Here is a 24,620-nt window from a genome sequence, read left to right on the forward strand (position 1 = left end):
CCGCACGCCGGTGCTCTTGAAAATTGTGGTCTAACAGGCTCCCAAGGTAAAGCGTTATGTTGGGAATCGGTGGGATAGACAAGATGGCACATTTTCCGACATCATCCTGAACTTCTATTTGGTCTTGTTATGATGCTTAAGTAGTTATACTATGCTTATCGGTTTCATCATAAATGACAAAGAACTCGCTATACCCTCGACAACGTCTTCGCAGACACTAGCCGCACAAACGCTGCTTTCCGGGCTATGCTTTTCCAAGGGGAATCCGTGCCAAAACACCACCCTGAATATTCCAAAAGCCCTTATATCCGTCCTTTGTCATTTACAACGGATTGCAAAGAAGACCCTGTCCGGCCTGATTGGGGAAGTATATCAGTAAATGCCCAAAACTTCTGCCACTGTTAAACAGTGCAACTCATCAACTTACCAGCCCGAGAGTGCAGCAATTGGGCTTGCCGTTGCCACCGCAACCGTTGGCGTCGGCTAGAACATAGGAAAAAGGCACATATGTTAGTCATCTATAGTCCTTCTAGTTTAAAAGCATGAACACGGAAAGGAAAAGAATCTACATACGGCTCCTGCAATCAAGGCCCAAGAGGCCAAGGACGTTTGTGCTGCAGCACATGGGGCTGCTGTTTGTCAGACCCCCAGGGCATGAGAACGAGCCGCTGCGTGCGGTAATGCTCTGAGTCTCAGTCTCGGTGACGGGGGCGGCAAAAGCAAGGGTGAGAAAAGCGGCAGCAGCAAGCATCTTCATTTTGGCGGATTTCGTTGCGGTAAAAGCTGAACGGGAACTAGGCGGTGCAATATTGTAGCGTTTGTTGTAGTTGTAGAGTCTACAAGAGGAAGATCCCTGGAGAGAGACGGCCGACTTAAGTAGGCTAAGGGACAGTCGCCATCCAATTTGGGGTGTCATAGATAATCATGGTCTCATGTGCTGGTTTGCGAGCCAAGGAGTGTCTCGGTCTGTCTCGGCAGTCTCCCAGGATACGCCGCGCAGGCTTTTTATGGCAACGCATGAAAGCTTATTATACCGTTGTAAGTCGTTGGTCATCTCAGCGTAAGAAGTGCGGGCATTGCGGTCGTCGCTATTGGTATGATCTCTCAGAGTTGTGGCTCCTCCAGGAGGATCATTAAGTTATAGCTTCCATGCAATCAGCATAGAGCCTTCATCATGCCCGTAGCAATTGCACAAATGTCGTGTCCATTTTGGAAGAACTCGAAACGGTATACATTTCTCAGAAATTGCGGAATGAAAATGCCTCAAGCACTCGTACCTGAAACAAATCTATTCGATAGACATGGCACTCCATCTGAACAGCAAGGTGCCCATATCATCCCCTTTATGAGTCGGCCTTGGTTCGCCTCGTTGCGCCACCATTTTCTTCTTGTCTTCCTCCGGGATTCCAAAGCTGATGTCCCTGTAGTTCTTCCCCTCGTCCAAGTTGGCAAAATAGGCCTTGGCATTTGCAGGTAGTGCATTTTTTGCTTGCCATGCCATTGCCCTGATGGCCAGCAGAATAAACCGGCACATGGGGAAATCCCCACCAGTCTCCCCTATGAGATAGGCCGCTTTGGCGAACATTTGGTGCACGGTGGGATCTGCCAGGTACTGAACTAGGATCAGGATGGAATTATAGGCACCACAAATGTTGATACACGCGTAGTCGCGGAGTGTGTACACTTGCACGAAGCGCTCCATATTGTCGATGTCTATCTTGCAAAAGTTGAGTTGAAGCGCTTTGACAGTCCAACCAGGTTCAACCTCGGTGTTTGCAGGTAGTGGTTTGAGGATGCTAAAGAGGACCTCATTCATGTATGCCCTGTACGTGATGTTTAGCAGGCGAGCCCATGGTTAAGAGTCGAGAAGGGCCATCATATACCGTAGGTAACACGTCTGTGGTGTAAAGTTGGTATCGTCTCGCAAGTTTGGAGGCAAGTTCGCCCTCCATTGTCGTACTTCGGCCATCTTCTCTCGTCGCTTCTCCAGATCTTCCTCACTGCCCACTATTCCTTTGTCTTCGGCTGTCTCGTTCCATTCCATTGATTCATAAAGCATGACCGTTATGTCGCAAGCCAGATATAGAGCGCCTCTAATCAAAGGAGGCGACTTGCTCTCATTGGTGTGGAGGTTGCCAAAGAGGTCAACATTGGGTGCTGGCCCGTCATTTGCAGAAGGCGGGGGCTCAAAACAGCGTGGAAGTTTTGGTGGTGGAAGGGAAGATTTTTGAAAATAGATGTATCCAACAATACTTTCGACGGATCAGCAAACAAACGACCCCAATGCACTGCCAGAGATGGTGCAGTCAAGACACATACCTCTCATAGATAAAAAGCCCCCAAGCTAGACGGCATAAAACCGACCGATCACGGGCTTTCAGGGGGTCATCTTTGGCTTGTTCATGCATAGCATCGACATCGAGTCTATGAAACATGTCATAGGCCGCCAATCGATATATCTGGTTTAGAAAGGAAAAGTCAGCAGACGTCCACTTAGCTTGACTCCCAAAAGGCTCAATACGGAAGATTGACAACGAACAAGGGCAGGATTTTGGTCTAGCATGGATGACAGGTCGAGCTCACTCACCTGACCAAGTTTGTCAGTACCTCGATAGCAAGCTACAGCGAACAACAATGCAAGCCCTTGAACTGTCGGAACAGACACTCGACCATTTTCAAGGTGAAGCAGCTTTTTGGCTTCATTGTAAAACTCATCGCCTAAGTCCTTTTTGCTTACACCACTGAAGGCCCTTGTTCTGCGAGAAGTATACTTGAATCACAGAAACTTGGTCAGTAAACCCTTACACCCTTTCCCGAAGGCGAGACCAGTTGGACGGAAACTTACACATCGGTCCGCACAAATGGCATTGACAAGAAAAGGGGTGCAATACTTGGCTGTTGCGGGATTCCCTGACCGCATCTCCTCCAAAAATGCATCTCTGTCGATAATCGGCACATAAAAACTGTTTTCCCAGTTGAAGAACGACGAAACCAGCTCCGACACTATACCGTCACTCGCGACTGCAGTCCATGGTTTCGCATCCACGCGAATTGCGTTCTCCCGTAAGGCAAGAAGGTCCAATCTTTCCAGCCTCGAGTCCATAAGAGCGGAGTACGACCTTGAATTTGGATTGTTTATCAACAAGGTGGCCTCCTGAACGGCCCTCAGCACCTGAATAGGGTCGTCGGCAACTTTCAACCTTGCAATGACTTCTTGTCCTTCCTCAGTCGGCAAATTATGCAGCAACTTGAAAAGATCGCGAAGTTGCTCGTTTTCTTGTCTTAGAGACATGTTGCGATGCCTTAATGCTATGCAATTGGCTGACTCGTCGTCCTTGCTCTCATTGTTGCAAGTGACGCCTCTGCGAGCACAGGCACCACATGTTGGTCTCTTGTCGTCACATTTCTCCTTACGTTTACGACAATTCAGACAGGCAGAGGCTACCTGCCGACGCTTTTGGCGGGCAAAGCTGACCTTGTCGTCGCTTCTGTGGTGGATGACCGTGGAGGGAGACGGCATCAAGGGCGGGAGTCGCTTCTCCATGGAGGGGACTGCTGTGCGACGAACCTGGCTTGATGCAATTTGGTTTCCGTGACCAGATGAATTTACCGGGGAATTTGTTGATAGGGATAGACGAAGGGATCTTGAGCAACCGTGGAATACGACCTGCTGTATTGGGCTGGAATCAATGGTCGTTGGTGACTTTTCTCGATTTCTCCTTGTCCGCACAGAGTACTTCGGAAGTTACCCCGACCCAGATAGCTGGAAAGAATGGGGACCAGATCCCGGTCTGTGCTAATAAATAAATAGCACATGAAGCGGCTGAGCCCGCAATCTGTAGATGGGCCCGTGGGCTTTTAAATACAGGGCCACATGCATGCAAGCTTGCAAGTTGATGCCCCCTGTTCTGTCGAATCTTGATGCTGTGTTCTCGTGAGCCAGTTTCTCAGTTCTCACGTTCCAAACTTTCCAATTTCGATTGCAATGGTTACATGCGTGGCCAATCACGTGGAGGCATCAAGGCATCTTGTTCCTTCCCCTCGCACTCATCTCTCGTCCCGAACTGCAAAAAGAACACCAAGGCGTCCATGTCTTAGTGCAGAATCTCCAGGCTCCATGTTCCGTGCGGGAAACGGGAAGTCCCTCGACCACAGGAGTGGTGGCGCCTGAAAGTGGCCAAAGGCCTTTCAATGTTCGAGATTGATCTCGGCATGCGCCCACGGTGGCTGAAGCATTCATCGCTCATTTCCTATCCATCAACGGATGGCGTTTCTTCCGAGCCGTTCTCAATTTCCCACCACCCGGAAGCTGATGTTTCCAGCCCGGCACCTCACTTCAACAAGTGGTCAATAGCACAGCTGAACCAGATCACTGGGCGGATCTACAGGCCACCATCATCGACTAGGCTTATTCCACCAACGTTGGCAAAAGTTGCTGGCTACCGGTGGAGCCATGGGTATGGGGGCCGTTGGGTCGCATGGCATGGCGAGAACAAGCATCGTATCGGAGCCACTCCAGGGACATTCTATTTGTTTATCATGAAACAATTACACAGAGACATCACATCTGAACCCAATTCGCCTTCGGTTGTCCGACCATGTACAATGCGTTCGCCAACCACTTCCACAGCATGACTGACGCTCAACCCGGAGCAAGCTCCTTGAGTGCTGGCTGGGCTTCAGCAGCCAATTTGGTTGGTGGCTTGAAACAACACTGGTGGCCTAGAAGCTCGTGGTGAGCGCCAAGTCGATCAATTTACAACCCTGTCCGTGTCTCAAATCAATGTGTGGGCTTGACCTTTGTGAAATCCGGCTCTAGAGTGTCATCCGCCAGCCATGATTTGTGGTGCTAAGAGGCTCACGAGGAGAACAAAGGACTAGTTGTCTCTTCACCTCGGCTGCATGTCTCCAGGAATCGAGCGGTGCAACCTTGAGAGACAACATTCTGTGCCAGTTCCATGGTCAGCTCCTCAACACCCCTCGCAACGGCGACTACCCGTGTCATAGAGGCCAATGCATAGCTCTGGTTATCAAAGTCAACGATTTTGGATCTCTCGTCGCTTTAGGATTGCGTAGAAATTGGAAACTAGACCTAGGGATATCTCTTCTCTCTAAGACCTAAGAATCGCTCGTCATCCAAACCCGTCTCCGGAAACAAAAACCAAAACCGACGATCAATCTTCTCCAATCCGATAAAACCCGCAGAATGAAAAAGTGAAATACGAAGGGAATACAGCCAACCGACCCATGCCGCAGCATCGAAAAACGGAAGAACAGAGGAAACTTTGTCATCAAGGCTCATCCCATCGCTCCCGCTCTACACGCAATACTTTCAGCCATCTCCAAAATCGATAAATGGCTTGCTAATTTGGCAAGAAGTCGGGCACCAATCACTTCATCTTGACGTAGTTGCTGGGGAATATTCCATGTCTTGTTCCAATCATACCCGTCCTAGATTTGACCATTAGCATGCACCGCAAAACCAGAAAGAATGGGGGTCTATCATACCACCAGTCATTGTCGCTATCTGTCTTCTTCAATACCGTGATGACTTCACCCTTCTTGAATCCCAAATCTCCAGGTTGGTCTGCATCAAAATTGAACAAAGCGATAGCCTCGTTCTGCTTCAAAGCAGCCTCCTTCTCAGCGCCAAACTTTGGCTTTGGGGCCGTAGGTCTGCCTGGGCCGATCTTCTTGTTGCTCGACAGACCAAAATCATCATCATACCCTTGACCGGATGCGAATGTATTTGATCGTGACGGAGGGTTGAAGTCTTGCTGGTCATAGACGTCGTCTTTCCATGTGCTAGATCGACCCGGCCTACCAAATTCCCGCTGCCCAGCCCCAGATCCTGTGCGATCGCGTTGGACTCCTTGACCATAGGCATCTCCTCTGCGGCCCTCCCAGACTACATCGTCATGACGATCGTCGTATACGGGCATATCGTTGTACATGGCGTCGTCGCTAACAGAGCCTGCTCGCATCCCGCTAAACACTCTCGAATTCAAGACGGACATGAGGGAGTCGGCCGCTGGCGGTGGTTGAACAGCTCCGCTAAGAAGCTGTTGGGCTGTGTATCTGGTTCCATAGAGCTTTTCATTTGCGTCTCGACGCTCGATAATGGCCATGCCCTCGAGCGAGACACCGGCAAATAGGCCCTTGGTCTTGGAGTAACTGAAAATACCTCCAACACTCTTGAGAGATGCGGCACCAGCAGCCTCGGCGTTGCGACCTACTGGGCCTGCGGCGAGTGACACATTTCCGCCCAAAGTAATTGATCCCATCTGAGCAAACGTCTTGACGGCGTTGGTATCATTGAGAACGAAAACAAAGTCGGTCAGTTCAAAGCCAATCTGACCACCGAAGCCACCTCCTGCAGCCGCGATGGCACTAGGAGCACTCCACGATCCATCAGCAAGACGAGCGACAACAAGGCCACTACCAACACGACCAGATCCCAGGAAACCAGCCTTGAGGATGGTAATAATAGCGAAGCCCTTCGCATTGGACAGGATTGATGGCGGGATAACTTTATCGGGACCAAAAGCTTGTCGTGGGTTAACAAACGACGTGAGAATCTTGCCACATTTCCTGCATTCGGCTATGTTTTGTGAAAAGCCGCAACAGTTAGCATACGTGATCCGACGTTCCGCGCACGCCCAACTTGGACATGTATGGGGAAAGTTGAGTTACAAGGGTCTGCTACTTACACTTCAGAGACGCGGGGAGGGGATTGTTGATTCCCATTGTGTTTTATCTCTTGGCGTATCGTCCGTTAAATAGGAAGGCTTCGGATGCGCTTTGCAAGAGAGGGACAGCGCGTTGGGAATGAAGATGCGAGAGAAGAAGGGAGTGCGACGATGAAATGATGATGTGACTGTCAGGCTGGAGTACGGATATTATGGAGAGCTTGGTACGTGGGCGGGGTGGCGGGGGACTGACGACAAAGGCCAGCGTGCTAATGGCCGGCCAAGCCCCAAATGCACAACTATGGGATGCTTAGCTTTCACTTTTGGAGCACTTGGCTCCATGTCGGGGCTTGGTACGGAGTGCACCAGAAGTGGAGGCAGCCCAAGTTCATGTTTCCCATTTTCGATCTAAAGATTGCATTCTGCTGATGCTGACACGAGTCCGACTGCTCCGAAGTCCCAGAGCGATGTTTGTATACTTGATTTACAATAAAATGACACTGGTGAATACAGATATTGTATCCAAGTTATGAGAAATTTATTGATTATTTCTCACGCAACTGTAGGTCACCACGACTTGTTGTTTGCTACGTGACGTTTCACCCCACGTACTCGCACCACACATCTCAAGATTGAACCCCCAAATGCTCACAACCATGCCGCGTGGCGTGTGTGGCGGTGCTGTGTTCTCCCAGTGCCACCAGATGACATGCACAGAGCGGACGCCCGCTGCTCCTCCTGCCACTGGCGGCAAGTCGTCGGAAGCAGCAACATTGAAAGCACATGCTGCAGTGACCAGACTGAACCGGCCAGGCCGTAGCATGGCAAACACGCACTAGACTCAACTGGACTGCAGCCCACCGAGTCTTGAAACCCTGCCAAAGCACGGAGCGTCATCGAACTTGCCGCCGACCCTGAGTCCAGATCCGCAACTTTTGCTTGGCCCCTTTACAACCTCAACCAAAGAATCTATCCAACGACACCAGCCTCCAACGATCCATCTACAAAAGTAACATCGCCTTGTATCTCGCACACATCAACCAACACTCCAGAAAAGCCAACAACCCACCGAGCGACCGCAACAACATCTCAGCAGAGTCCAAGACTTCTCCACGCCCCTGCCCCGGCAGACCCAACATCTCTCCGAGCCGTCTACTGATCGCGAAAAACCTCACATCCCCACGCCATGGCCGAAGCCTACGAGCGCGAGAGGCAAAATGACGCCCGTCTAGACGAGCTGTCCGCCAAAGTATCTGCCCTTCGCGGCGTCACCATCGACATCTACGACAATGCACGTGCCCAGGACGTCATTGACAATACCGTACGTTACCCTCGTCGAGCAGCTTTGCCACGCCGTGATACATCTAACCGTCTTGTAGAATGATACATTCTCCTCCATGTCGTCGCAGTTAGCATCCGGGGCGGGACGAATGACGAGGATGGCTGCGTCGGGCAACAGAGTCGCCATTTTGAAGCTGGCAGCTACTATTATTGGTGTATTCCTGGTGCTTTATTATGCGTTGAAGTTGTTTTTGTGAGGACATGTATTTGGGGAGGGCGTCTGTGAACTGGGTTGTGCGATGTACAGTGGCACGGGAAGTAGTGTCGATGGGAGAGGTAGCGAGCTGCTTTTTTTTTTGGGGGGGGGGGGCGGCGGAGGGGGGCTTTATTTTGTTTTTTCGTTTCGTGGATAATGAGTTTCGAGGGGGATAGACGATATCGGTTCAGGACTTCATCCACTCAACCGGCGGTGAAGGAGAGATGGTGGCAACTTGCTTCAAAGATGAACGCGTTACGGTGTAGTATGGCGAATCACATACACATTGGATTGTATTTAAGGGTATTAGCACCGGGGAATTAGGTACCCTTAGCATTTAGGGTTGGCGTTATAAGCAGTCTTTATACACGAGCCCGAAACAAAAATTCATATCAGGAGTTGCGTCTTCATAATCCGATGAACGTTTTTTATTGCCTTCTCCGTCCGCTACTCCTCTTTTACGCTGCATTCTAAATAAAGACTCCTGACATATGAACAACAAAAACGCCAGGGACATGCTTGCCGACCACCCCCAATGCTTAATAGACTACTCGTCGCCATCATGTATCGTTGTATCCTGTGGTCTGCCTACTACTGCCAGACGTTGCTGAATAGATCATCGTCGCCGCCGAATCCTGACTTTGGCACAGCAGGCTTTCCGCCGTTTGCTGCGCCGGTACTGCTGGCCCATCCCCCGAACTCTTCATCAGCAGTCACCTTGGGTGCAGGGTTGAAGCCTCCACCGGCACCGGGTACAATTGGTGTGTTGGCAAAGGAGGAACTGGTATTTCCCCATCCGAAATCGGCTGCCGGGGCTTTGGGCTGCGGGGGACTCTTAGATACCGGCGCCATTGGTGGTGGTGGTGCTGCTGCTGCTGCGGGAGCCGGTGCATTCCACTCGTTGCTACCCCAGGCATCAACACCAGATAAGCCAGAGGACCCGAATGCTGACGAGGTATTTGCAGCAGCAGGTGCGGCAGGTTTAGTTTGAGGTGAAGACAGGTTGAAAACGGAGTTGGTCGTCGCTGATGGCGACGTAACCTGAGGTGGCGGGGGGGAGCTCTGCGTAACTGGCGCAGACAAGTCAAACAGATCGCCCATGGCGGAAGATGAGGGCTTCGGCGCCGGCGCCGTAGCTGTCTGCGTGGGAGGAGGAGAGGAAAAGGATGAGAATCCTCCGAATCCTGAGTTTGAAGGCTTTTGCTGGTGCGAAATAGGCTGCTGTTGAGCGGGCTTCGAGTCAAAAAAGCCGCCACCACTGAGACCGCCGAACGCACTCGTGTTAGAAGCCTGCGGTGTAGCCCTATTGCTTGAGGATGCGCCTGCAAGATTCGCAAAAGGATCAACAGCAGCAGGTTTTGGGCCTGTAGAGCTAGATAGATTTAGACCCCCAAAGGAGTCGTGGAAACCTCCCATGGAGCCCTGCTGTTGGTGGCCCATGCCCCCAAACGCTTGTTGCTGAGTTTGTTGTTGAGGCTGTGACTTCGGCGCGGAAGCATAGAGAGAGAGAATAGACTGTTTGAGGTCGGGCCGTGACTGAGCTCCCGGTGAAGTAACCCCTGGGGTGCTAGCAGGGCGAGGAGGAGCAGTTGAGCCTCCCAGGAAGTCTAGGCCAAGCAATGAATCTCGGGTGCTTGTTGTTTTAGGAGCCGCAGGTTCGGCCTTAGGTGGCACCTTCGCAGCCGGAGGACCAGAGGTACTCGATCGAGAAGAAACTGGATCGTCACCACCAATCAAGTCAACTTCTGGCGTTGCAATTTTGCGCGGTGCCTGAGACTGTCCAATCGACGCCTTTCTAATAGACTCCTTTCGTTCAATAACTTGCTTTTCTTTGACCAAACTCAATGGAACATCATCGTCGCCGTCAACATCCAAGCTAGCAGGATCGGGCATCGGACCGTCCATGACCCAGCGCTTCAGCTCATACTTGGTTCGAATAAAGTTCTCGATCTTGGCTTCGGAAGGGGCGTGACCAGCGGCAAGCTTGGCTTCCCAGTATTTGTTGGCGCGCGCATTTCCCCAGCTCAATATGCTCTGCATTTGTTCGTCGGTCCAGGAGTCCAGATCAACAGATTTGACTCTGCTGATGTGTGTTCCCATGCCACGATGAATGCCAGAGCATCGGATGCAGACGAAGACGCCGAGGTTCCAACTGGCCCATCTGGGATCTAAGTTGATAGTCAGCGCATATAACCAACATTGGATCACCACCAACAGCTGGAGACACATACGTTTGTTCCTCTTGCAATCTGCACACACTTTGTTAGGCTCCAACCTCAGGAGGCTCTTGATGGTGGCCTGGTTCTGCGCCGCTCGATCGGCGGCGGGGTTCGGTGCCCGTCGAGACATTTCGTAACGGTATTCTTCTCCCAGTACAACGACAGATGATTTGTGGTGGTGAGGAGAGGAAGAGGTTCGCTGTTGAAAGGCGGAAAGAAAGATGCCAAATACAAAGGAGGAATGGGGGGTTAGTGTGTTTGTCGTGGCGGTAATTCCACAATGTAATTGTTCCCACCCCCAAAGGTTTGGGGTAGGTGTAGTGAATCCCACCAAGCCACAGTGTGGCTGCCCTGACTCTGGCTGTGACCGAGAGCTCAATCGTTCCTCAGGCACCAACTTGGGGGTTTGACATACTGGCGCCGGGCAAAATGGCGGCAGAACTTGACAGATACACTCGGGTGGGAAGATCAAGTGGAACGGCAAAGTGCAGTGCGATCAGCAAGTCGACATCAATGACAAATGTCAAGTTCCAAATGCCCTCTTTTTATCCAATTGGTCTGCCTAGGCTGCCATTTAATCTGAGCTTGGAATAACGATTCCAATTGCAGGCTGCAGAATAGTAATGTTTTTCCCTTTCAGCTCCTTCAGCAGCAGGCAGCGGTATACCAGGGAAAGGTGGGCAAGATGGGTTGGTCCCTCAAAATTCAACTAAACTCAATGTGGCTGAAGCCAAGACCCTTGTCTGGAATTGTGGACTGAGATGGATGATGCAAGTGATTCCAAAGAGCCATCCAAAGTTCGACAGTTGGAGCTCTAAGTTGGCCACCCCGCGATTTGTCAAACGCTCTGGCATCCCTGTCGCAATCAACATTTGTCTCGACTGTTGAGCCTCATTTGCTTCTCTTGAACTCTGCTCTTTAACTATAAAAGTGTCGCTGCCACATCAAGTCATCCAGTCCATACACTCAGCTATATGTCTCCCATGCGATTTGGCCCATTCCTTGCTACATTTCTACAGACCTTCTCTAGGTTTGCTCGCATCCGTGCTTCATCGCCGACTCACATCGCCGCACTCCGACCACTGCCCCTCCGATCTATGTCCGGTATTCCTTTCCTGAGTGCCCTGTTCGGATCATCCTCCTCCAAGTCCTCCAAAATGTCGTACCCTGATCAGCGGCCCGATTCCGAATGGCAGGCCATTCTCAATAAAGGTATGATTAAACCTACCGGGCAATGAAACAGGCTGAGTTCCTTGCTGATATCAACGTATAGAGCAATTCCGAATTCTGCGAGAAAAGGGAACCGAGCCTCCTGGCTCTGGCAAGTTTGACAAGCATTATCCCGAGGAGGGAGTCTACACTTGCGCTGGGTGCAATGCACCACTCTACAAGGCCAATCATAAATTCAAGTCTGGATGTGGATGGCCTGCCTATTTTGATAGCATCCCTGGTGCTGTAACCAGGCACGAGGATCGCGGAATGGGCATGCTAAGAACAGAAATTGTTTGCTCCAACTGCGGTGGTCACCTCGGTCACGTCTTCAAGGGCGAGGGATTCGCAACACCTACAGATGAGAGGCATTGTGTCAACAGCGTCAGTCTCAATTTTTCGGCCGATGATAAAGCGGTAGAGAGCGGCTCTAGGGAGAGCAAGGCTTAAGCGACTTATGGACTTGTGATGTTTTGATATGTGACGGCGCTGAGTGGCATTGTTCGAGACAAAATGGAAGATGGCGGCGCTGGCCCAGGTTATGATGTGAATTGGTGGTGTTGAGTGAGGCCCATGGAGGACTAGATCTGGGGTGTTGTTGGCTCGGTATTGGTAATTGGCTGCTGCTGTATGTTTGGGTGTACGTGTCCGTGGACATAAAGTGGTATCATACTTGGATTCCGAATGCAAAGAAATGCAAAATAAGTAATTTTCCACATGCTGTGGTTCAGAATCAGTGTCGTGCCACTCCAAGTCCACCATGCGTGTCGTGGGTGTCAAGTGCCAACTGCCACCAGCAAGGCATGATCAAATAATCACTGCCGACGTTTGCCAGTTGACGGCGCATACGGAGTACGTCTAGCGGCAAATGCCGTCCCGTGTCGTCACTTGCCATAAGATAGGTGCAAAGAACATAGGAAGGAGCGGCCACGTGAGACAACATGTGGTTGACAAATATCAATCTTGCCTCAAAAAAGTCCAGAAAATTGCTTGTGATGAATGGAACATTCGGGAGCCAGGCAAGCAAGGTGAATTTGCCTCGAAACGGCAGTACATCCGTCAGCAACTTTACTCCGGAGCTCGAGTTCGAATGAGGAATCTGGGGCCCCTCGTGACGGCACGGCAACCAAAAGCAACGAAATTTACGGAGTACTGGGGCAATTCCTGGAGCACAAGACAATTCTTGGGGCGACAAAGAACCACTTCAGCACCTCTCGAAGCAACATTTGAATTCTGGAACCAACTTGACCGCATGCTTGCATGTGAAAGACGCTAAAAATGTGGCTTCTACAGGCTTCTTTGACCAGGACCCACGTTGCCATATGCCTCGGTCGTTGAACCAGCTGACATCAGAGATGCACCGAGCGACCGCAAAATGGTGGCTTCGCCGAGGTCTACCGACATTCCCAATCATGGTTATATAGCTTTGCCTCCCACAAATCGCAACGTCACAGCTTGGTCGTCATTTATACCCTACCTCTCTTGTTTGAATCCCGTTTCCATTTCTCTTCCATATCCCGCTCCCTCGCTCTACTCCAGTCAAAATGGGTGGTAAGTGGTTCACTGACGCAGTATCGCGCAAGGTGGGATGATTTCTAACGTTTTGCGCCAACAGCCCTCGACAGAATTTCTCAGATCGGTGGCCAGATCTCTGGCAACCCTACCGCTGGCGGTCGTGACAGAATCTTGGAGAAGCGCCCCGACGATGTACGTTTTTCATATCTCTGGTCCAGATTGTGACCTGTAAACAAATTTAGGTTAACCATGGTCATTAGATCGTCGTCACTGCTGCTTGCCGAAGTGCCTTCACAAAGGGTGGCAAGGGTGGTTTCAAGGACACCCAGGCCGCCGACATCATGGCCGGTATCCTCAAGGCTGTCATCGACCGATCAAAGATCAACCCCGCCCTCGTTGAGGATATCGCCGTCGGAACTGTCCTCGCTCCTGGTGGCGGTGCTACTGAGATGCGTGCTGCCAGTTTGTTGGCCGGCTTCCCCGAGACCACTGCCGTCCGAACTCTCAACCGCCAGTGCTCGTCTGGTCTTCAGGCCTGCATTGACGTTGCCAATCAGATCAAGGCTGGCATGATTGATGTCGGCATTGGTGCCGGTGTCGAGAGCATGTCTCTGAACTATGGGTAAGTCTCTTCACATGCGATTTTCGCAGTTTCAAGTCAGAAGGAACTCTGGTACTGACAAATCACTTCTTAGCCCCTCTGCCGTCAGCGAATTCTCCGAGAACCTTGAGGCCAACGAGGAGTCCGCCAACTGCAAGGTCCCCATGGGTGTTCTGTCCGAGGACATGGCCAAGGACCTCAAGGTTGCTCGTGCCGACCAGGACAAATTCGCCGCCTCTTCATACCAGAAGGCCGTCAAGGCCCAGAAGGAGGGTCTCTTCAACGACGAGATCGTCCCCCTCAAGGTCAAGTTCGAGGACCCCAAATCCGGCGAGACCAAGGAAATTACTGTCGCCCGCGATGATGGTGTCCGTGACGGCATCACCGCTGAGTCTCTAGCTAAGATCAAGCCTGCCTTCGCCGCCGATGGCAGCATCCACGCCGGTAACGCCTCTCAGATCTCCGACGGTGCCGCCGCTGTCCTTCTCATGCGACGATCTACCGCCGAAAAGCTCGGCCAGACCATCATCGGCAAGTACGTCGCCGGTGCCGTTGTCGGTGTCAAGCCCCTCCTCATGGGCCAGGGTCCCTGGAAGGCCATCCCCAAGGCTCTCGACCTCGCCGGCATCTCCAAGGACGATGTCGATATCTACGAGATCAACGAGGCTTTTGCCAGTCAGTGCCTCTGGTGCGCCAACGAGCTTCAGATCCCCCACGAGAAGATCAACCCCAAGGGCGGTGCTATTGCCTTTGGACACCCCCTGGGCTGCACTGGTGCCCGCCAAGTTTCTACCCTGCTCTATGAGCTGAAGCGAACGGGCAAGAAGGTCGGCAGCACTAGCATGTGCGTCGGCACTGGTATGGGGATGGCTGCCGTCTGGGTCGCCGAGTAATTTGGCTTGGGATGACTTGAAATGTAAAATTGATTTTTGGATATCAGATTTGAACGCATATATATAGTCCTGCGGGACACTGGGATCAGGCAAAGGTGTGACCATGGGTTCAAGATGGACCGCGGTTACCCATGACGAACGTGCATAACAAAATGTTAGATATGCCTTGTATGAATAGAATATTACATGTCACAAGCTGTGCTCCAGGTGTTCAATCTGGTGCATTTCTGTTCTGTGAAATTGCCAGCTTTGGCTATCATTTCTATCTGTCGCTAATTAGCCCTACATTGAGGTCTGTATTGTCGAATAAAATCTCCTTGATCCACGAAACACACGATAATTGACTTCTAAAATCCTTCTATCTGGGTGCCAATCTTCTTCTCGTTAGCCACCTTCACCATATGCATGCCAATTACCAGGTCCATCAACCCTAGACCAACACTCTTGTAGACAACGGTTCCATCTCTAAGCCATCGCGCAAGGCCGTCCTCTTTCTTCTTCTCCGTGTCAGACGAACTTCCAGAACGTGTTCGGAACGGAATCGGGAAGCTCGGTTTGCGACTATGATGAGACGAGCTGGGACTAGATGGACTGGCTGGTTGAGGTGTAGGTTCACTGAAGACGGAGGACATGGAAGGCGTCTTGTCATTGGGGTCTAACGGCATTTCGTATTCCGAAGACATTGGGGTTTGGCTGCCAGTTGTGTCCGTCTCGGATTCTTCAATGGCGAGACGGTGCAACATAACAAGTTCGCCGAGCCTATCATAAAGTTAGTGAATTCTAAGCAAATGCAACAAGAAGCCGCGAGTACGTACTCAACCATCTGGTGTGGGCTAATTTTGGCGGAGATGATTTCACCAGCTTCTTTCAGTACACCCTCAAGCGTGTCTACGACAATGACACCACCTTCATCAGCGTGCTTATGAAAGTGCCGATGGTTTTTCTCATGAGGCTTCGTGACGAGATGCAATAACCCCTCGGGAAGCTCCCTCATCTCAGGAGTATAGCTTCCGACAGCGACAATGAGTCGGCCTTTCTTACGGCCTTCATGTGACGTCAGGATAGATGCATCAAACAACTCCTGTCGCGATGGAGTACAACAATAAATGACATCGGCGCTGCGAATCTGTTCCTTCTGAAGCCTTTCAAAGTCATGGAAGGTAGGGGTCAGGATACTGAACTTGGTATGTGCCCAACCTTCGCGCTCCTTGACAGCAGCAGGAATGATGGTGAACTTCTTGAGAATGTGACCGGCACTGTCCGAGAATCTTCGATTGATAATGTGTACGTGCTTGATGGTGCTTCCACGCATGAGAAGCGCCAGTCGGACATGCCAGTAGGCTTGGCTACCGCTCCCAAAGACTGTGAGCGTCTTGACATGGTTGCGACGAGTTAGCAGGCATGCTGACCCGAGGGCTGTTCGGAAGGCCGTCAGAGTGCTTGCGTGGACAAGTCCCATGGGGGTACCATCAGGATGGAACAAATTGACGACTCCGGTAGGACTAATTGGTTTCACGGTGGGATCTTGTGTAACAGCTGATGAGGTCAATGAGACGACTAGAGACTCAGTTAGCAATGAGGCTCAACCATATATGTGCAGGTCACCCTGCCAAGAATAGCACCTGCCTTTGCATCCCATGCCTTCGGGTCCGCACGACGGCATAAACAGCGTAGTAGCCTTAGTCCCGGAATGAAACGTCGTTATTCTGTGGGGTTGCTGGTAGACATCGCCACCGTCCTCAGTCTCGGTGCTGTTGGAGAACTCATGCAGGGCAGATGATAACACCTGACGGAAATCGTCAAGCTCGTCAAGGGTAAGGGTCTCGAGGATGTCCTTGACCTGATCGTCTGTAAGAACAGTAAATGTCATGATGCCCCGCAAACTGTGGTGATGAACGGGCGGGGTGTCTAAGCCAAGGTAAAAAAGATTGGGCCTGGGAGGAATTAGACAAGAAATGCAGGTTCAATGTTCGGCTGAAGTGTCCAGTCAAGGGGTGGCACACACTGAGCCACCAGTGTCAAAAATTAAGCTTAAATATGGGCGGACGCAGGTATGGCCACGTTTCTTGAAGAGAAGCAAAAAAATGACACAAAAGAGTTGAGGGGAGAGATGAACAAATATGGGGACGTGCTGTACTTGAATTCAAGCCGTTTGTCCATCTTCAACAGAAACGGGAAGTTGAGACCCAGATACCTGGAGATAATACAGCCCATCCCCACTCCCCCGGCGACATCGGGGCCGATGATGACCGAGCCAAAGCCAAGAGTGGCGGAACAGCCATGAAAGGACACGAACCTCTCAGATGGCGATATTTGCCCCTGGATTGCGACCATAAATTCTAGATTTGTGACAAAGCACTCGGCTGGCATGCAGAAGTGCCCAGAGGAAACTATGGTCGCTGCCCGAAGCTGTAATTGTCATCACATGATGAACTTGATTTGTTTCCTATGAGTTCGATGTCGCATTTAGTCGCCAACTCCCGCGACCCGATTTGGTGGCTGAAACAGTGTTGGGCTGAGAGCCGTTGCCGTTCTTTGAGCTCTCTTATCTGTCAGTCTGTTTTTTGCTTGCCTTTCAGGCATCTATTCAATCATCATAGTCAGTTTGACCGTTCACTTGGTTTCTCTCTCAATGGTCGGCGTACCTCGACAGAGAGTACTCTATATACACGAAGTAATGATTGCAGACGGCGCTGGGCCTTGATTGGCCCCCGAGCAGGATTTACCTAGCTCTTATAGTATTTCCTTCGAACTGATATTTTGACTTCAATTCACTACTACTGCCCCTCCTCCAGTGGCATACATGTGTTGACCCTGAAACGTGCAGATATTAATCCTTGTCACGTGTTGGCAAAGGTGTGAGTGAATGTTGTCTGAGTCACAGATCAAAGCAAACTCATGCAGAGTATCAAATATGAGCGACTATCCACACTTGATGCTTTGACTGTGTAATTTTATTGAAACATTAAAATTGCTACTACCGAAATCCGAGGAAAGCCACAATGTCAGAAGCTGTCGTCGAAAATACTGCAAAGCTCCAGCTTGATGAGGAGACCGGGGAGATGGTCTCCAAGAGTGAGCTCAAAAAGCGGATGCAAAAACGGGCAAAGAAGGCAGCTGCAGCATTGCGCAAGACCCAGGTATCTTCAGAAGGAACCACAAAAGCTGGAGGGCAGAAACAACTTAATACATCAGTAAAGAAGCCCAGTGATGCAGAAGAGAACGTCGTTGATCCAGATGCAATGTTTAAGCAAGGGTTTCTGGCTGAGGTTTACAAGACGCGTCCTTCGGAAACTGTTGTCACCCGGTTTCCGCCAGAGCCAAATGGATACCTTCATGTAACTTAACTCTTTTCCTCTCGAGTCAACCTATCGCTAACAAACCACGTTAGCTGGGACACGCAAAGGCCATTGCTATCAACTTTGGGTTTGCAAGATATCATGGTGGCAAAACAGTATGTTTAATCTCGAGACCTGTAATAGATTCGATGGCTAACACGCCCAGATACTGAGGTAGCTGCTTCCAGCAGATAAGGTGATCAACTGTCAAGCTGCTTTGCTAACGCCGTGTCGATAGGTTTGACGACACTAACCCCGATGCCGAGAGAGAGGAGTACTACAAGGCTATCGAAGAGACAATTCGATGGTTGGGATTTACACCATCCAAAGTTACATATGCATCTGACAACTTCCAACGGATGTATAACCTCGCTGAAGAACTCATCAAGAAGGAAAAGGCATATGTCTGCCACTGTAACGAAGCCGAGACTAAGCTGCAGCGCGGCAGTGAGGACGGTTCAACCCCAAGATATCGATGCGAGCATGCAAAGCAGGATGTGGACACCAATCTCAGGAAGTTTTCTGCCATGCGCGATGGCGAATATGCGCCGCAGACAGCCTGGCTTCGCATGAAGCAAGATATCGAGAATCCCAATCCTCAGATGTGGGATATTGCTGCTTACCGTATTCCTAAAGATCAGCATCCTCACCTTCGAACGGGTAATCATTGGCGGGTGTATCCGACCTACGACTTTGCACACTGCCTATGTGATAGCTTTGAAGGCATTACGCACAGTTTATGCACGACCGAGTTTATTATGTCCCGGGAAAGTTACGAATGGCTAAATCAGTATGCCTCTCCGTCTTAGATTATCAGGATAGATTCGCGCTTTCGTGTCGAAGCAAGTAGTAGTCGCTAATACGTCAATAGGCTCCTGGTTGACTTTCAGCCAATGCAGCGCGAATGTGGTCGATTGAGACTCGACGGCACCATCATGAGCAAGAGAGAGCTCAGGCGGCTGATAGAAGAGAAGGTTGTCCGTGGCTGGGACGATCCACGCTTGTACACACTCAAGGCTATTAGGCGACGGGGTATACCACCAGCGGCCCTTCTCTCGTTTATATACGAACTTGGAGTGACCACAGCAACAAGTAACATCACCATCAAGCGTTTTGAGCAGTCCATTCGACGATATCTGGAGAGGACAGTTCCTCGCCTCATGCTTGTCCTTGATCCGGTTCGAGTCATCATTGAAGATGCAGAGGAGCAGGACCTTGATGTCCCATTCCTACCTAAAGATCCCAGCATGGGTTCCCATAAGGTACGACTAACAAAATGCGTCTTCATCGACCGCTCCGATTTCCGCGAAGTTGATAGTAAGGACTACTTCCGGCTTGCTCCTGGCAAGACAGTTGGGTTGCTCCACATGCCTTATCCCATCAAAGCGGTAGATTTTACCAAGGATGATGCTACTGGGAAAGTGAAGGAAATCAGAGCTGTCTTTGATAGGGGAGCCAAGAAGCCCAAGACATTCATACAGTGGGTTCCGGATGGTTCTCCCACGGCCGAGGTGCGCATTCACACGGCCTTGTTCAAGTCAGCTCAGCCAAAATCCGCGCCGGGAGGGTTGATGAACGACATAAATCCTGAAAGCGAGACTATCTGGCACAGCGCAATGATTGAAAATGGTTTCTACGAGGTGCGACGACGGGCTCCGTGGCCTGAGGCGGAAGGTGAGAAGGCTGGCGACTTTGGACCTGAGAGTGTCCGATTCCAGGGCACTCGTGTTGCTTATTTCGTGAGTTGCCTTGTTCCTTTGCATTTATATATCAAGCTTATTTTATGATGTACTAACTGTTTTCTTTACTGGCAGGCATGTGACTCGGATAGCACAGATGAGAAGATTGTTCTCAACCGTATTGTTGCTTTGAAGGAGGATTCTGGTAAAAGCGGCTGAGGCTTGTGATGAAATTATAATAGAGAAGCGAATTAAGCGTATCTTGTTGCGTCGCATTCTGTTGGAGAGCATTTTTGAACTGGCATCAATTTGGCAAGCAAAAGCGAATACGATAGCAATTACACACATAATTAAGGTGATGTAAAATATTTGATGGCAAGGTTGTGGCACAACGCGAAATAGTCCCTACACACGGCAGTTGAGTATCGAGGTCACCGGCTGGGCTGTCGGCAACCACATCCGAGCGTATTTTCCACGGCCATAAAGAGTCAACCTCTCGTAGAATGATTCGTTTTCGGGAATTGGTACAGAATCTGGTTGCCTGTGTTTGTGTAGGGTACTTAAGTACGACGGAGGAGTCGGGATTCGACCGAGGCTGAGCACATCTGATGCCGCGTAACTTCCATACGTCACGCCACACGGATGTCTTGTATCCTCGATCAGAGTAATTGAGTTGCCTAGCCGGACTTTGGCCTGTTAAATGGGTTATAAACCAGGCATTAATCTCATAGGGCTTGTAATCGCTTCCAGTGCGAAACTATTCCAGCTCTTTTTCCAAGACACTGAAAGGCGTTTCAGATCCGCAAGTGCGTGGTTCATCATTGACATTTGCAGACCAGGAACCTGCTCATCAAAGACTCTAGACCCACAAACGTCGCAACTCGGCTGGTTTTGGTGGTTTTGTTTTGCAGGACAAGAGGCTGGACCCCGTCAATTTCACATCAGAAAATTGAAGGCACTAGACTGGTGCTCCTGGTATAGGGGCCATCTATCGGCGCTGGGATTATTGCAGGTACACTCAAGACCCAGACCAGACCCTACCCTCAAGCTGCTCTATTGAGCCTGGTGTGGTGTGGTGTGGTGTGGTGTCTGGTGGTTGAGACAATTGACCTTCCCAACAAGCCTCGCCTCTCACTGGCCACATCGCCTTTGAGCCAAACCAAACTCAACTGGCGCCAGACTCCATCATTGTGTCTGGTCCCTCGGAATCCAATCCAGGACTGGTCCACTTGAGCAGTCTGGTCCCTCCTGTGGTCCCTCCTGTCAATCGCCAAGCCACCACGCTGCGCCAGCCTCTTTGACCTTTGAAGGGCCCGCCGTTGGAGACTGCAAGAGAAGAGGCTACGTGCTCTCCAACTTTATTCATCACTTCGACGACCACAGAGCATTCCTGCATCATCATCTCCCAGCCACCTTATCGCCGTCCACCGAGCTATACAATTTCTACGCATACGATAGTGCGCCTCTGATTGACTTTCACATCCTGCGAATAATTCACTCTTGTCTATTTTGCCGTCGCCGCGTTGCGCTGTGCGCTTCTCGAACGAATCAATCCCTAAAACTGACAGCTTGTCAGCAAGCTCCGCGACAACTCTCAACATGTCGCTCAAGGAAGAATTCCAGACCCGAAACTTCAGTAAGCCCTTGAACATGGAATTGCAGCACTACTGAGGCTACGAACGTAAACTAATCTCATCGGTGAAGGTATCTACGGACAATGGTATGTCTCTACCCTCCTGCAACAACCTTGCGAATCGCTGCCCGACTGATCATCCTATTTCGCCCACAATGCATCGAGACGAGCTGCACTTACGGCGCATCCATTGCCGGAGCTTCCATGCCGTGAACACTGTATTTCATTCGGAACGAGTCTAACATCGATTACAATAGGCTTGGTATCCTGTCCATGATCATTTGCTTAGCTACCGGCATCTCAACAATCTTTACCTTTAAGGTTCTTTTGATCGTCTTTGCTGCTATTGCCATGTAAGTCGTCACTCGGTGTGCTAGCAAAATTCCACAGTTTCGGTATCACTGCGAATTGCAGTTGCTGATTATTCTTTTGCAGTGCCTCCGCCTTCCTCATCTTGTTCATCGAGGTTCCCTTGCTTCTGCGAATCTGCCCTACCTCCGGCAAGTTCGATGATTTTGTTCGCCGAATCTCAACCAACTATATGCGAGCAGCCGCCTATGGAATCATGGCTCTGCTTCAATTCCTGAGCAACCTCGGTGGCCCCAGCAGCTTGATTGCTGCAGGTGTCTTTCTGACTCTCACCGGTCTCTGCTATCTGCTCGCTGGCATCAAGGGCCAGGCCTTTGTTGGCAGCAAAACCCTTGGCGGAGCTGGAGTTGCGCAAATGATTGTCTAAGCATGCTGCACAATTTGCCAGCTGTCGTCATTGTCCTCGTGGAGTATCGAAATCCACCTACGAGTCGATGCTACTGAAACCTGTTATGACGGAGGACCGAATACGACGAAACTCGGAGACGAAGTGAGAAGGGGGTGGTTTGACGACGGGAACATTTGGTTTATTCATATGAATTCTGCCTGCCCCGGTACCCCAGGATGTGACGGGCTGAATACCGAGCAGTTATTGTTTGGCGTCTGGGGTGATATCCTTGCTTAGCCTTGACGTTGCCACGCCAGCTTAGTAGGGCTTGCTTGGTTTTCTTTATGACCGCTACTGATGAGCCATGCTGTGGTTTTGGGCATTCGTAGCCCGGCCGATTTGCGTACTTACCCAAAGGTTTATATAGCTTGATAGCACAGCCTTTGATTTTCATGAATTGATAGAGGAAAATCGCCATTGGTTCATCATCTAGTTCCTCACATTGGCGATGCGTATTGAACGCTGGCCAAGCGTATTAGCCTGGTTCAAACAAGACTGTCAGACTAGCATGTAGTTTGGTTTAAGCATTCAGGAACTGACCATTGTTGGCTGAAGTATGGAAAGCTCGTGTGGATCCTACCAATGCAAGTCGGCAACCCTCCATTTTGTTCAGAGTGACATATCAAGGAAACTCGAAGACCGTTGACGTAACGATGTATGTATCCGTCATGTGAATGAGAGCTCTGGTGGAACACTTTGCATCTGAGAGCTACAGCCTATTCAGTTTAAGCTAACCGTTTGGTGGAACGTAAGCATTTTGCTCCTTTAAGGCCATTTGTTAAAGGACTGCGGCTTATCCCACGTCACCATCTGTCTTGGGCCAATTTTCAACAAGATACTGGGCACTCCACGACATAATCTAGCTCAATTGTACAAAGATAGTATAATACAGATCGCAGGATGAGCATTTCAATCTTACACCATAAACAAGTCAGGAATGGGGACTATGATGTGATGGATTGTCTGATCGAGATGCCACTTGAACACTTCATGCATGACGAAACTGTTAGTGCAGTACCCAAACGCCACGAGGGGCACCCTGCACAGTGCAGCGTAATCGACTCGTTGGCCCGCCTACAAGGACCGATGTTCCGCCCTCAGCACGTCATTGGGGCAAGGAGGGGCAGGTCCGCTATGGCGACGAGTGTAGAATGCTAACATTGCCCACTGAATGGAGACTCTGATGCCACAGTTAAGCACCTTGGAACTCTGAAGAATGGGTTCACATGTCCCGCGGCGTCCGTGTCAACTCCTCACCAGATGGGAAACTGACAAGCTTCCTTGCCTGTGGTAGGTACAGTACTAGCACACCATCAAGGAGACGAAAACCTGCATCACTGGAATCCAGACACGAAGCTCCTTTCCAGCCAGATATGCACGTCCAACGCCTGAGCTATTAAAATCTTGATGGTCATCAGACTTGTCTGTAGGCTGTTTGGTTCGAGAGACCGCTTGCAGCCACAGCACTTGAATTGCTGCAGGAGTGGATTAGCGGTGGGGATTTTGGTGTGGAGAGGGCGCACTGTGTTGCTAGGGGTCTGGCGTTTCTGTCGATTTGATGCAAAGTGCTTGCGTGCTGCAAACCGAACCGAGGAGGAGTCTGCCGTCTGACGCTGGTCAATCAACGAGAGTGTGGTCGTAAATAGTATCATGCCAATGTGAATGCCTGACAAGACGCGTCACAGAGTATGGAAACCCCTTGGTGCTTCATGCTGAGATGTTGATTCGTGCTTGATACTTGCACCACAAGCTAGATGAAACGTCCAAGTGCTCCGAACAGAATGTCACAAGCAGTGGACCTCCGCGGGATTGGTTCATTGTAGCGGCCAAAAGGCTGGTACCTTCCAACGCACCACCGTGTGCAAGTGGAGACTTCGCACAGTAAGTGGATCGGCTCTTGGTCTGGTGACGACAAAGCCCAGAACTGGGATTCGCAGGGCCACAGCCATGGTCAGTCTCCGAATTGGTTCAGAGAGTCTAGACGTATAATCGTCACTACCGCCCGAGTCTCAAACGGCTCGAGCTTAATTCGTCCTTTGACTCGAACTCTTATTCCCGCCACTCTGTCACTTAATCCTCAATTTTCATCCTTATAGACAACTGCATGCTGTAGTAACGGCTGTTTGTCCGGTATTCTATACCATATCGAAGCATTGATTGATTGCACTGCGCCAGCTTGTAAGTAGCCAGTCCCACTCCCTTCGTCAAGCATGCATCACAAACACCTTGCTCGTCATTGGGCAGAGTGGGAGGAAGCTTGTTGTTCACCAGTGTCACTGTGAGCACTCGCTCTCCCGCCACGCCCAGTGCCAGCAATTGTGCTGTTTTGCCATCGTGGCTCTTGGAATGGCCGAGCACCAGTCATAGACAGTATTTATCTGCTCTGATACGGTCAATGTTGCCGAGCCCAAGCTCTGCGTCGGCTTTGTTAGGGCGGCGTAACTGGTTGCGCTTTTGCTTATCTTGCGTCACGAGGGAGAGCCCGGTTGCTTTATCAGTGACTGGCCGCCCATGTAACCGACAATCTTGACCGCAAATCCTTCAATTAAT

General features: G+C 50.6%; 11 protein-coding genes across 11 annotated transcripts; 7 read left to right on the forward strand and 4 right to left on the reverse strand.

Moving 5' to 3' along the window:
- Positions 1-1,288: 1,288 nt before the first annotated feature.
- VFPPC_15392 (C6 transcription factor) lies at positions 1,289-3,544 on the reverse strand (the record flags this gene model as incomplete). Its single annotated transcript, XM_018293145.1, has 5 exons — positions 1,289-1,823; positions 1,884-2,252; positions 2,320-2,459; positions 2,588-2,770; positions 2,846-3,544. 5 exons carry the CDS (start codon positions 3,542-3,544, stop codon positions 1,289-1,291), a joined length of 1,926 nt encoding a protein of 641 aa, XP_018150068.1.
- Positions 3,545-4,212: 668 nt separating this feature from the next.
- VFPPC_15393 (hypothetical protein) lies at positions 4,213-4,635 on the forward strand (the record flags this gene model as incomplete). Its single annotated transcript, XM_018293146.1, has 1 exon — positions 4,213-4,635. The coding sequence occupies one exon, from the start codon at positions 4,213-4,215 to the stop codon at positions 4,633-4,635; it is 423 nt and encodes a 140-aa protein (XP_018150069.1).
- Positions 4,636-5,390: 755 nt separating this feature from the next.
- On the reverse strand, positions 5,391-6,747 carry VFPPC_01582 (SH3 domain-containing protein; the record flags this gene model as incomplete). Its single annotated transcript, XM_018281379.1, has 3 exons — positions 5,391-5,451; positions 5,509-6,601; positions 6,711-6,747. The coding sequence occupies 3 exons, from the start codon at positions 6,745-6,747 to the stop codon at positions 5,391-5,393; spliced, it is 1,191 nt and encodes a 396-aa protein (XP_018150070.1).
- A 1,128-nt stretch (positions 6,748-7,875) lies between these two features.
- On the forward strand, positions 7,876-8,227 carry VFPPC_15394 (SNARE protein; the record flags this gene model as incomplete). Its single annotated transcript, XM_018293147.1, has 2 exons — positions 7,876-8,010; positions 8,069-8,227. The coding sequence occupies 2 exons, from the start codon at positions 7,876-7,878 to the stop codon at positions 8,225-8,227; spliced, it is 294 nt and encodes a 97-aa protein (XP_018150071.1).
- A 590-nt stretch (positions 8,228-8,817) lies between these two features.
- VFPPC_01583 (stromal membrane-associated protein 1) lies at positions 8,818-10,575 on the reverse strand (the record flags this gene model as incomplete). The annotated part of the gene is made up of 2 exons (XM_018281380.1): positions 8,818-10,394; positions 10,458-10,575. The coding sequence occupies 2 exons, from the start codon at positions 10,573-10,575 to the stop codon at positions 8,818-8,820; spliced, it is 1,695 nt and encodes a 564-aa protein (XP_018150072.1).
- A 1,027-nt stretch (positions 10,576-11,602) lies between these two features.
- VFPPC_01584 (methionine-R-sulfoxide reductase SelR) lies at positions 11,603-12,104 on the forward strand (the record flags this gene model as incomplete). The annotated part of the gene is made up of 2 exons (XM_018281381.1): positions 11,603-11,657; positions 11,719-12,104. 2 exons carry the CDS (start codon positions 11,603-11,605, stop codon positions 12,102-12,104), a joined length of 441 nt encoding a protein of 146 aa, XP_018150073.1.
- Positions 12,105-13,198: 1,094 nt separating this feature from the next.
- On the forward strand, positions 13,199-14,663 carry VFPPC_01585 (3-ketoacyl-CoA thiolase; the record flags this gene model as incomplete). Its single annotated transcript, XM_018281382.1, has 4 exons — positions 13,199-13,205; positions 13,270-13,361; positions 13,430-13,791; positions 13,865-14,663. 4 exons carry the CDS (start codon positions 13,199-13,201, stop codon positions 14,661-14,663), a joined length of 1,260 nt encoding a protein of 419 aa, XP_018150074.1.
- Positions 14,664-15,010: 347 nt separating this feature from the next.
- Positions 15,011-16,533, reverse strand: VFPPC_01586 (NAD(P)-binding domain; the record flags this gene model as incomplete). Its single annotated transcript, XM_022428233.1, has 3 exons — positions 15,011-15,422; positions 15,479-16,220; positions 16,269-16,533. 3 exons carry the CDS (start codon positions 16,531-16,533, stop codon positions 15,011-15,013), a joined length of 1,419 nt encoding a protein of 472 aa, XP_022284751.1.
- Positions 16,534-17,111: 578 nt separating this feature from the next.
- Positions 17,112-17,393, forward strand: VFPPC_15395 (hypothetical protein; the record flags this gene model as incomplete). The annotated part of the gene is made up of 1 exon (XM_018293148.1): positions 17,112-17,393. One exon carries the CDS (start codon positions 17,112-17,114, stop codon positions 17,391-17,393), a length of 282 nt encoding a protein of 93 aa, XP_018150076.1.
- Positions 17,394-17,665: 272 nt separating this feature from the next.
- On the forward strand, positions 17,666-19,899 carry VFPPC_01587 (glutaminyl-tRNA synthetase; the record flags this gene model as incomplete). Its single annotated transcript, XM_018281384.1, has 6 exons — positions 17,666-18,001; positions 18,055-18,117; positions 18,168-18,175; positions 18,240-18,791; positions 18,873-19,740; positions 19,816-19,899. The coding sequence occupies 6 exons, from the start codon at positions 17,666-17,668 to the stop codon at positions 19,897-19,899; spliced, it is 1,911 nt and encodes a 636-aa protein (XP_018150077.1).
- A 1,380-nt stretch (positions 19,900-21,279) lies between these two features.
- On the forward strand, positions 21,280-22,049 carry VFPPC_13118 (clathrin-coated vesicle protein; the record flags this gene model as incomplete). The annotated part of the gene is made up of 4 exons (XM_018290895.1): positions 21,280-21,316; positions 21,385-21,400; positions 21,571-21,666; positions 21,749-22,049. The coding sequence occupies 4 exons, from the start codon at positions 21,280-21,282 to the stop codon at positions 22,047-22,049; spliced, it is 450 nt and encodes a 149-aa protein (XP_018150078.1).
- Between the last annotated feature and the right edge of the window lie 2,571 nt (positions 22,050-24,620).

Source organism: Pochonia chlamydosporia, chromosome 1 (assembly GCF_001653235.2).
Source record: "Pochonia chlamydosporia 170 chromosome 1, whole genome shotgun sequence".
NCBI lineage: Eukaryota > Fungi > Ascomycota > Sordariomycetes > Hypocreales > Clavicipitaceae > Pochonia > Pochonia chlamydosporia.